The 11,810-nt window shown below is 32.0% G+C and overlaps 1 protein-coding gene across 2 annotated transcripts; it reads left to right on the plus strand.

The window, feature by feature from the left end:
- The first annotated feature begins 265 nt into the window (after positions 1-265).
- LOC123696745 (NEDD4-binding protein 2) lies at positions 266-9,175 on the plus strand. 2 transcript variants are annotated; one of them, XM_045643109.1, is made up of 8 exons: positions 266-557; positions 2,202-5,004; positions 5,109-5,367; positions 5,612-5,725; positions 5,985-6,094; positions 6,588-6,720; positions 7,172-7,413; positions 8,810-9,175. In XM_045643109.1, exons 1-8 carry the CDS (start codon positions 440-442, stop codon positions 8,883-8,885), a joined length of 3,855 nt encoding a protein of 1,284 aa, XP_045499065.1. In that variant the 5' UTR covers positions 266-439; the 3' UTR covers positions 8,886-9,175. The 2 variants fall into 2 exon arrangements, with proteins under 2 accessions (XP_045499065.1, XP_045499066.1); XM_045643110.1 differs by lacking the exon at positions 266-557 and adding an exon at positions 598-950.
- The last annotated feature ends 2,635 nt before the right edge of the window (positions 9,176-11,810 follow it).

Genomic DNA, 11,810 nt, shown 5'->3' on the forward strand with positions numbered 1-11,810 from the left:
TGTCTTCTCCATACGTAGTAATAGTATCTCAATTCTCAATGATCTGAAGTAATAATCTATTGATGTTAAGCTTAAGCATGTTTAAATAAAGTAGTTTACATCAATTATTTTGCGGGGGCCAACTGCCAAGTTTGGTGAGCTCCAGGATATTAACTGCCCTAATAATATAGGCACCTACATATTACCTACCTACCAGCTGCTGTTGACAGTTCAACAGATGTCATTAATTGTCATTTGTCAATTTTTCAAACAGCACACTGACTTCAATATATCTATCAGTTTATCTAGATGATAGAAATATGGGTTTCGTAATAAACACGTTTATTAATTACTTTTTAATCCTTTTTAATTATTGGTTCATTAGTAAAAAGACGGTAAAAAATTAATGAAGCCCTCTTCTTTGTTGATGTAGCTATAGTTCTGATATTATTCGTCGACCATGGAAGACCAAGAGAACAGCCTTTACACTGATGTTATTGATAGACTTTACGAAACATTTAACGGAAGTTTAGAAAGAAATGTGGTTGCTACAGTTGTTGAAAGCTACGAAGGCGATCGTAAGTGTTTTCTAAATTTATTATTCAAAAATTAGCTTTTACCCACTCCCAGAGCTGTCATATATTGAATACTGCGCGTCACAATACCTATCTATCTTCATAGATATTATATATCTATTCTGTGACAGTTTTCGGAAATGCATTTTATGTAGTGATAACAAGGTTGAAATTCGTCTGCATAAACGATAAACCCTAACTGTTTGCCCGGAACCTAGGTTTGCTGCATTGATTGATTCCAGCTATGCACAGTATTGATTTATGAGATGCGTCGAGCGTAGGGCGGGCGGTGCAACATGTCGTTTCGCTTTGTTTAGTAAATATCTACCACAATGTTTTTGTTTAACATTAGAACAACAACTTATCATCATATTTTTATTCCACATTTTATACCTGGTAAGTTTGTTGGTATTGTAAAAACATAATGCAATGTAACTTATATAATGTCCTCCAATTCATATGGGTAGAATATTTTTGTATATAGATATTTTTTTGGAAAGCTTGGTTTATATGAATATAGAATATGTTTCTTTATACCTTTTTCAATAAATTTCTTTAGATACCTACTTGTTGAGTTATTGTTCAAATGGTGTGAGGTTTAATAAATATCTAGTTACATATTATGTGATAAAAGTATATCTGTATAGGGCTCTTTAACATAAACTCTTTTATTGAACACATTGAAACACCTATTAGTATTTTAGTTAAATTTGACTTTTTTGGTAACTAAATGCATTGTCGACCTGATTATCTAGCCCCGTTAGTTATATTGATTAATTATTGGATTAAAATAATATTATAATCAGTCTAAACACATGGAGAAATCACATAAAAATTGAAACTAATGTTATGTACTTACAAATGTTTTTTGAGCCCCAAATTGCTCTGTCAAATATATGAACAAAGAAATTAAACTGTACCTCTACTATCTCCTATTTAAAAAATCTTAGATATTAGCAGAACTAGCGAATTAATAAAAAAAAAAAAAACAATTTGTTTAAAAGTTATACTATGATAGCAAGCGGTTATTATCCCTGTCAATACATTTCACATAACGGATCTATATCTCAATGTCGTCTATAGCTTAACAGCTCTTGTTGTTTCATGTTTTGAGATATAGAAAATTGGCTAGTGAAAAAGTTAGGAATGTTGTTGTTGTGGGTATGTACTCACTCCTTTAAATGGTTAAATCTAGGTGTTTCATAGTAAAATCAGTTAGAAACAATGTAAAATATTCATCCTTAAATGGAATAGGTAGATTTAACTTGTAATTCTGTAAACTACTGTGTATATAAAAAAAAAACATATAATTAATTTAAACATGTGAACTCCATATACTAGTTATATACCTTAGGAAGTATATAACTAGTATATGGAGTTTCTATGCCCTAACTAGATTCTTAATTTTTTTAACATGATTATTATTATTTTATACATAGATTTTTATATTTTTCTTTGAGTTGAGGGTTAATTTTCAAAATATTAAAATAACCTTCGCCATTGTTTATGTATGATAATTACTTATATTTTTCTAGATATAGAACTATTTTTTCAATATTTTAAATTCTGTGTTAGTGAGAATCATACTCCATACATTTAGAAACTGAGAACTAAAATGGCTCATTAAAATAATACTCTTTCTTCCAGTGGATCAATCAGCAAATGCATTGATGAATATTGCTGGCGATTTAAATCCAGCAAATTTTGGTCAACAAAGGCCTGGTTTCAACAGTAATATACCTCATGCATTCACAAATTTCACTCCAAATTACAACCATCCTCTACAAAATGCTATGTCGTATGCTCATGCCTCACAAACAGCAAGACAGAGTAATCAACCACCGCCTACTGCAGCAGCTGCAGCATCTCCTACAACACCTACCGCAGCACCTACTGCAGCACCCACATCAACTGCAACATCTACTGCAACAACAACTGGAGCACCTATTGCAACATCTATTGCCACACCACCTGTAGCACCTGTTCCACAGCCAACTCCACAACCTGCGCCAAAAAAAATTTTCAGCAGTACCCAATGGAATGACACAATTCGTGAAGTCATATTGAATTACAACAATGGCTGGAGAATACTTGTACTTATGAGAGGAGCACCTGGAAGCGGAAAGACTTTCTTATCTCGAGAGATTCTTCAAATGACTGTTGGCATAGTCAAAAATGATCAAACACACATAATGAGTACTGATGACTATTTTATGCACCGGGGAGTATATAGACATGATAGAAATAGATTACATGATGCACATCTATGGAATCAAATTAGAGCTCAAAAAGCTATGTCACAAGGCATCAGTCCTGTTATCATTGACAACACAAATATAGAGATATGGGAGATGGATCCATATGTTAAGGCAGCTGTAAACAATGGTTACATTGTGACTGTGGTAGAACCACAAACTCCGTGGTCTAAAAAAGTGCATCAACTTGTTAAGAAAAATGTACATAATGTTCCCTTTTCATCTATACAAAGAATGTTAGATAATTATCAGAATGGTGTTACTGGTGATATGCTTGTTTCCATTAGCGGAATTAAATATCCAGCAAACCTCACACCCCCTGTTATGCGAAGATTTCCGCCACTTCCAATAGAATTGCAAAACAATATTTCAGGAACAGAGACAGATGCAAGTTCTCCCAGTAGCACACCAATTCAAAATGATGCAGTAAGTGGCAATGCATTGGAAGGTGCTTTCAAAAATTCCAGCTCAATTCAAAATGAAAATATTGAGGAAGGTATTTCAGAAAGTGCAATTGGAAATGTTTCATCTAATTGTAATTCAGAATTGCAATCTGATAAATTATCAACAGATGTTGAAATGGTTGCCCAAAATACAGATGATAAGCAAGCTAACGTGAAGACTAAAACATATGCTGAGTTTAAACAACAATTAGAAAAATTTGAACAAGTTGAAAAAGCTTGGGATAATGGAGAACAATGGGAAGAAAATATTCAAGTGGCGTCATCTTCACAAGCAAGTCTACCTTCTGTGTCAACGCTCTCAAAGCCACCAAGAAATAGAGAAAAAAGAGATATAGAGAGACCAATAATATCTTTAAATCCAACTAATGATTGGAGTCAGTTGTCACGGCTTCCTTCGTCGAGTAACAGCTCTCCAAAAATTGTGGAAACTACCACACCAGTAATTAAAAAGGCATCCAGCTCAACTGGTTTTGAAATTGGAGATACTGATATCAATAGTAAAAACAATCACTTTAAAGTGATAAATGCTGTACCTAGAGATATCAATATTTTCGTTACAGACAAAATTGAAAAAATTCCAGACCAACGAATGTTTGATAAAAGCACTTCAACTAATAATGAACTCATATTGATGAAACCTATAAGATGTCAAAACGAAGAACAACATTTTAAAGCTTTCAGAAGGATGTTTAGCCACATTCCATCAGCTGAATTGAGAGACATATTTGAAAATTGCTGTGGGGATGTCAATTGGGCTGTTGAAATCGTTATTGATGGCATGGAAAATAGACAATATCCTTTCTCAAATGAGGAGAAAATCTCTGATGATGAAGATGACGCCATAAATATCGAGTCTTGTCAATGTCTCGCAGCTTATAATCTTATACCCGATAATCGTCCGATTTTAACCGAGAAGGAAAATCCTTTAGTTGAGAAGATAATTGCTGAAAGCAGTGCACCGAGTACGTCCCCCAAAAAAATTCGTAAAGATATTCCAGTATCTGATGCGTCTATTCAAATTAAACGCCAAATTGAAAAGAACGTTGTTATTTCTGATAATCACTATTCGCAACACTGTTTGAAAATAAGGAAGTCACGTCGGGGAGAAAATGATGAAGCAGGAAATGGTGATGAGAATAATGAAGATACAGTGAAAATTGAAAATTCCCAACTTATGGGAAAAGATCAATCAGTTATAAATGATAACAATGAAAAATTATTCAACAATGAAAATTTTCCTGATATTAAGGAAGGTAAATATAAATTTAAAAAAAGAAACTCTCTCCGGGGTGATTCAAACCAAGCTGAAGACATTGAAAGTAGTCTGAATAAAGATGAGTATGGAAATACAAATGATAATCAAGATAAAAAATTTGATTATTTGGAATTTAGTGATCAACCAGGTACTTCAAAGAGCACAGAGATACTTGAGGATGTTCCAAGCACATCACAAAACAACGATTGTGACAGTGATTTTGACGACGATGATTGTTTCGATGAGGTTGATAAAACTGTTAATGTTACTATTGGAAAAGAATTTGTTAGACAATTAGATAGACTTTTTGGACGTGAAGATATGAAGTATCCAGACAGTGTTTTACCAAAGATCAACGCTCCTATATCATTGTTAAATAAATTAAATGCACTTTGGATGGAATCCTTGACACACCAACTAGATCAGGAGAACAAACAAACCGAAGCTATGATTCAACAGGATGCTGAATTTGCCAGGTTATTATATTATTCACAAATATTGTGCTTTATTTAAATAACAAAATTTCTTAAACTTGCTATATCCATACTAAACGGTTTTCTTTAGGATTTTTCGTTAACAGGGAACTGGCAGATAAAGAGGAGGAGATGTTGCTTGCCGGAAAAGAATCACAATTACCATATTTTAGTGAAATTATGGATCTAGATTATGCTCTTTCGTTGTATCAAAATGAAGTTGAAGAATGGCTCAACAGCGAACCTCGTACTCTAGCGGATAAATTAAGTAGAGATAAATTGTTTGATTTATTCCCTGATCTGCCCACCGATTTCTTGTTAAATGTACTGGTGTCTAATCATAACAGATTCAACGACACTGTCGGGGTATGTGGAACAAAATATATATTTAACTGTAAGAAATAAATATTTAATGTATTTTCATTAACATTTATCTTATTGTGTGTCCTTATTTTTTTTTTCATGAAATTTAAATGATAGATTTAGGAAAATTAGAGAATCTTACATATTACAATATTCAGTTACTTAATTAATAAATAAAATGACGAATGATACTATAAGTGCTCTTTTTGGCTTGTATTGTATTAATTAATATTAACAATGTTTGCAGGAAGTGCTCTTATCAATAGGTAGAGGAGACATTGTCGAAGAGACCAATGGGATCGAAAAATTTCTTAGGGACAAAGCATTGGAGGCCAAAAAAAGAATTGAAGAGCAGCGTACCGTAAGAATTAAAAGCTTTATATCATATCCTCAAGTTAACAATATTAATATTAAAAAGAGTAAAGATTTGTATAAGTTTTAACTGAAAAACTACTGAACTGGTTTGAAAAAATTTAATGACCAGCATCAAGCTAAGCATGCTGTTTTCGTTTCGGGACAGCGAGACGAGTCGATATTTTTACATTTCACAAATACTATTTGTAACCTTTTGTGTTTTATTTTAATATGAAATACATAAGTATAAATTGATTGTATTACAGGCGCTTTCTGCAGAAGAATGGCCATTGTTACCAAGGGATGGGTTAATTACTATGGAAGAAGTGCAGCAGTACAGAGACGAAGCTGCACACCAGTTAAAATTGAGGCAGAAGTGAGTAATCTTAATTGTTATTATCAAATTACTTTTAAAACTGTTTAAAAAAAAATTCATTCATACATTTTTAATATTATAAAAATATATTGATATTGAACACTTATACTTATCGTCAAAGCACAGAGTCTTAAAACACAGCGGAAGCTGTATAATAAATCGGTGTTTTATATTTTGAGTATGTATATAATATCTAAAACTGTTTTAATCTATATGGATAAAATGACTTCAATTTTTCTTATCATCATCAACGTCATCATCAGCCCATATACATTTAATGTAGGGATTGAACACTAGGGACAAGGGCCTCCAATGAGGGTATAGGCCATAATCCACCACGCTGGCCAAGTGCAGGTTGAAATATGTAAGATTTGTCATGAGTCATGACATCGAACGTTCGATTCTACGACATGCCGGTTTATTTACGATGTTTTTCGTCATCGTTAAAGAAGGATCCTTCAATGCTAATACGTTTTTAATTTTATTGTTTCAGGAGTTACCAGAAAGCGCAAGATTACATGCAGAAAGGTTTATTCCCGGCAGCCTCGTTTTTCTCAAGGGCTGGAGCGTATCACACAAAGATGTACGAACAGGCCAATAGTAAAGCTGCCGTGGCGCTGGCTGCAGTATGTATATTTGTTGATTTTTTATTTTTTATAAACATAAGCTTTTCCTTTTTGCTTGTTTTTCCTATATTCTTATCTAAAAAAAACATCTGTTTATTTTTTTTGGCAATTTGTTATATTTGATAGGTAATTTTCTTGAGTTGTTTTCCTTGCTCTTCCTTTTTATTAATGTTAACCTGAAGTGCCTAAAATGAACAGCATTTGATTTTTTTGTGCAATTATGCCTTTTTGAAAAATAAAACAAACTCAAAGTAAAACTTGTCAATATTCAGAAATTCTATTTAAAACGACACCATTGCTTTTCCTGTGAAAATATACCTTGCTGGTCAACTCATTCGCTGTATAGAAAGAAATTAGTTTTTAATCGTTTCCATTGCTTTTCCCGTTAAAATGTGACTTGATAAATGTTGTTCGATACAAATCCATATAAAGTATCCATTACTTGTTTCAGGTGAACGCGCAACACTGCAAGAGCAATGCGACGTTGGATTTGCACAGTTTCCATGTGCGTGAATCGATGGAATCATTGGATTTGTTCCTCGATATTCACATACAGAAATTGCGGCAGATCAAAGGCAAAAATGGCGTCAGATCGTACACGTTGTATTTTATCACCGGTAGAGGGCTGCACAGCCCGAGTGGCCCGCGGGTAAAACCAGCTTGCAGGAAACGCCTGAAGGAGAGAGGATTGTCGTAAGTATATTTTATTAAATGCAATTTATGAAAATAAAAAAAAAAATATCAGAATTTTTTTTTGCGTTTTTTTACTATTTTTTATGAGATATACGAGTTGAATGATGATTAATCTAATTTAAATGCAATTTAACAATATTTAAAAAAAAAAATGATGTCACAGGATAGTCTTTTTTACCAACCTGATGTTGCGTTTTTTACTATCTGTATATGAGTTGAATAGCAGGTGATAAGATTGTGTTATTTATTTACTTATATAATATTTATGTATTGTATTACTTGATAAGTTAATTGCGCGTTTAAATACTCGAATCTATTTTAGGAGATTCAAGTTTGTTTATGCAAATATTGATAAACATTGTCGTTTAAAGCGAGATAAATATAACAAAGCAGTTTATACTATTTTTTTCTAGACTCTTTAATTATCTGAATTTAAATGCAAATTGCTTTAATAATATTTCTTTTGTCCCTTGCCTCTTGTATGTGGTACGTACGTTTTTTAGAACTTTCCAAATTTTCTGTCAAAAATGCTGGCGTATGTTTATATTTTTTATGACTTTGCGAGCGCTTATGCCTGTCCTATGAAATGCTCCCCTTCTTAAATAGTGTAATAGATTGCTAGTAATGTTCTTATAACCTTGATAACTTGCTACAAAACATAAATAATAATCGACAGTATTAATTATTACTTTACGTATATGTAAATAATATATACATATATAAATAATATAAATCTTACTCTTCTAATTCTTACTGAACACTTAAGTTAATGTTAAAATGCGAATTTGCAAATACTGCGATAGTACTTTAGCGATCATATTTTAACCGTAGTTTAGTATTGCAGTACTATAGCTAAATACTTAATTTTATTATTATTATTAGTAATATACATATTGGCTTGCCTCATCAGTGCTTCGTTTAAAATAATATTTATAAGTCTCTTAACTTTTTAATCCAGTTATATTATCCAATACCCGCATTATTACCATAATATAATACTTGTCCAAATGCTCTATTATTAAGGTATTTGCATATTATAATGCATTGCGTTTAAGGCTACTGAAAATCTATATTATAATTCGCTGAATTTTGGCTGTTTGAATACAATTATTTGAAAAGAGTTTCATTCATATTGATAAAACTGCTAAAATGTCTTACTTGTTATTTTGCCTAATCTTCAATTTAATAAAAAGGTAAAAATAAACATTCACGATTATTAGTTCCAATTTTTGCCACTCGTGTATCAACGCATGCGTATCCTACACGATTTTTAATTTTAAATTAATAAATTATCGCTTTTCAATGGCCTCAGTTTTATTCTGGAGCATTACCATGATGTTTTATAGGGTAGATTCCATAAGGCGTTGTTGCTTTTCACACTGCCCTTTCTTTTCAGCTATTACGAACTGAACCCGGGTCTGCTTGCTGCTAGAGTGACTCCCCATAACCTATTGTCTGACGAGATTGCTTAGCGCAACCGAGCTATGTACCGTTGCTCAGCCCTTCCCATAGACATATACATCGGGGAATATGTTTGGGTTGATGCGGGTGTTTTCGCTTCGTTCTTTTGACTATATATACTGTGTAGTGTTATTATAGTAAGCAGTGTTAATCTATGGTGTCATAAATATTATCGTACTAAAATTGTAGCTGTTTGACGTTGAAATTCTTAGAGCCAGCGCGCACGAGCAACTTCGTCTCCGCAACTATTTTGTCTCTCCCATCAATTTGTATGAGGAGTTGCGTCGCTACGTGCGCGCACTTTTATCCCATATCCCACTCATGGGAGAGACAAAATAGTTGCGGAGACAAAATAGTTGCGGAGACAAAGTTGCTCGTGCGCGCTGGCTCTTAGTGCATCTTTTGGAATGACGTATGAAAACTCTACTTGATTTAGCCGATTCGTAGCTCACTTTGTCAAGATGTTATATCTATGTATCGATAGATTATATACCCTAGTAAGCTAGTTGTAAACATTGTAAATACCTCTAGTTTTAAGCTTAGGTTCATTTTGTATGATATTGTTTTTATTTCTTTGTTAGCCAACGAAATTATAGAATAATGAGATTGCGTGTGATAAATATGTGATCGGAAGGATATTTTTGGAAAGATTTGTGGTAGGGTATCGTTGACTGGAGATTCATACTTAGTATGAGTGTTATAATGGCCTTGGGGAAGCCCCTAGCTATTAAATTTAAATACTTACAAATGAATATGATTTGGTATGTTTGTAATTATCTATGCTTCTTTGTTGAACGTAATTGGAACTTGAAATGCAAAATTGTTATATATTATTTTAAATTTGTTTATAATTAAGTATGTTTTGCTCAATTTGAATTGTCTTTAATGATGTTATAGTATTTTAAGGTAATATAAGAAGAATTAGTATGTAAGTCGCAGATATATTGAAATGATATCATTTAATTAGGAAATTAAGCTATTATATTACTAAAAGACGAATTTCAATAGAATTTTATAAATATAGAGTAGGTTATTTCTTTCATCAAGTTACTTATTTCTTAGAATATCTAGCAGAAAATTTGTAAAAAGTTCAATTAGGAAATTGATATCATTCCTTGCCTCAATAATTTTTTGTTGCGACGCTTTTAATGCACGCAAAAACATATCAATATGTGACAATACCATTTGAAGACTAAAAGATTCAATAACTTTTCTTTTTATTTCGTATTTTTAATCTTAGACAAAAATTTCTTTCTAGCTTGTGGGGTCGTATTATGACCTCTTATTTCCAGACAGTTTACGCTGTGAATTGAACTGACTGGCAAAGACGCAATAGCCAGCCATGAAAATATGAATTTACCAGTCGGTTCAATTCACGGCGTAAACTGGAAATAAGAGGTCATAATACGGCCCCTGTAGATACATAATAAGTCGTGTATATAGTAATGTTAAGACTTAAGAGTTCTATAGACGAACATCTGTGATTTTTTTTAATTTTGATTGTGCATGCTCATTTATATATTACATGGTATTCGTTTGCATATATAACTAAATAATCGTTACGATTTATGTTTTAAGATGTTCGAATTATTATTACAAAAGTATAACTACATTATTTTCCTATACACGCTCTGTCCAATTTATTTAAGCTTTGAATACTGTCCGTCTTAAATACTAAACATAATTATATTTTAATCTATTATAAGGTATAATTCAATGTAAGTATTATTAATAGGATACTAATTTGTTAAGATTTACATTTAAATACCAAACATATTATTCCTTGTAGTAATTTAATATAGATATAGATATAAGAAACTAGGTTATACATGAGCCACTAGACAAGACAAATCTACGGAAAATATAGTATTAGACGCATTATTACATGATAAGATGACTAAAGTCTTAAAACATTGGAATGAAAATCTTCAATATAAAAAGAAGTATTCATAAAAGAAAGGTACACTTGACGGATAAGACAACGACAACCATGGACATTACATATATTATAAACACCCAATTAAATCTTGGGAAAGTTGACTTTTTGTGACCTTTACGTACCTACGTACTGTAAAGCAAATTTAAAATTGACCATTCGTTTGCCGATCTCAAGGCAACTGACATGTTTTCGCCACGCAGACGAACCTTGTATTATGAAGTTTTAGTAGTTACTCCCTTTTATTGTCGTCTAATATAATCGTAGTTTTATCTTCTATTTACAATAGATCGTGTCGTAGATGTTATCATTAAGAATTCTATTTACCTCCTCTATCGTACAAAACCAATCCTGTCCAAATTTAATACTTTATTACACATATTATTTATTTTGAATACTAGATCGAATTTTGTCTACAAACAAAAATTATTCCGATAGAATATTTCTAAGCCCCATTTCAGGCGTAAATTCATATTTTTATATTCACAAAGTACAAATGCGTGATCGAGTTGATTATTATTTTTTTATTAACTTGAAAAACAGATGGCTTTAGAAAATTTTTGAGAATTTACAATTGTATCTTTAATACAGTATATTTGTGTAATTCTATGTTATTATCGTTGTCACAACTTAATCTTTACCTTAAATAATCTTAAATGTTATACATGTTCTAATTAATATCTGTCTTACCACAAAAAAACTTTAGACAGGGTTAAATTTTAAGCGCGGGTTCTCTTTAATCTGGTTTTTAACCGACTTCAAAAAAAAGGAGGAGGTTATCAATTCGGCCGGTATGTTTTTTTTTTTTTTATGTATGTACACCGATTACTCCGAGGTTTCTGAACCAATTTACGTGATTCTTTTTTTGTTCGATGCGGGATGGTGTCGAATTGGTTTATTCGGATAGGCCCAGTAGTTTTTATTTTATGAGCATTTTTGTCTGTAGGTATTTGTAAATTTTGCAAGTGCAAGTTTGAAGTCGGTTGTTTTTAACGCAGTT

Source organism: Colias croceus, chromosome 13 (assembly GCF_905220415.1).
Source record: "Colias croceus chromosome 13, ilColCroc2.1".
NCBI classification, from domain to species: domain Eukaryota; kingdom Metazoa; phylum Arthropoda; class Insecta; order Lepidoptera; family Pieridae; genus Colias; species Colias croceus.

Coding starts and splice junctions, on each gene's coding strand:
- LOC123696745 (XM_045643109.1), top strand. CDS start 440: ATGGAAGACCAAGAGAACAGCCTTTACACTGATGTTATTGATAGACTT. Junction 558..2,201: donor TGAAAGCTACGAAGGCGATC/GTAAGTGTTTTC, acceptor TCTTTCTTCCAG/TGGATCAATCAGCAAATGCA. Junction 5,005..5,108: donor CAGGATGCTGAATTTGCCAG/GTTATTATATTA, acceptor TTTCGTTAACAG/GGAACTGGCAGATAAAGAGG.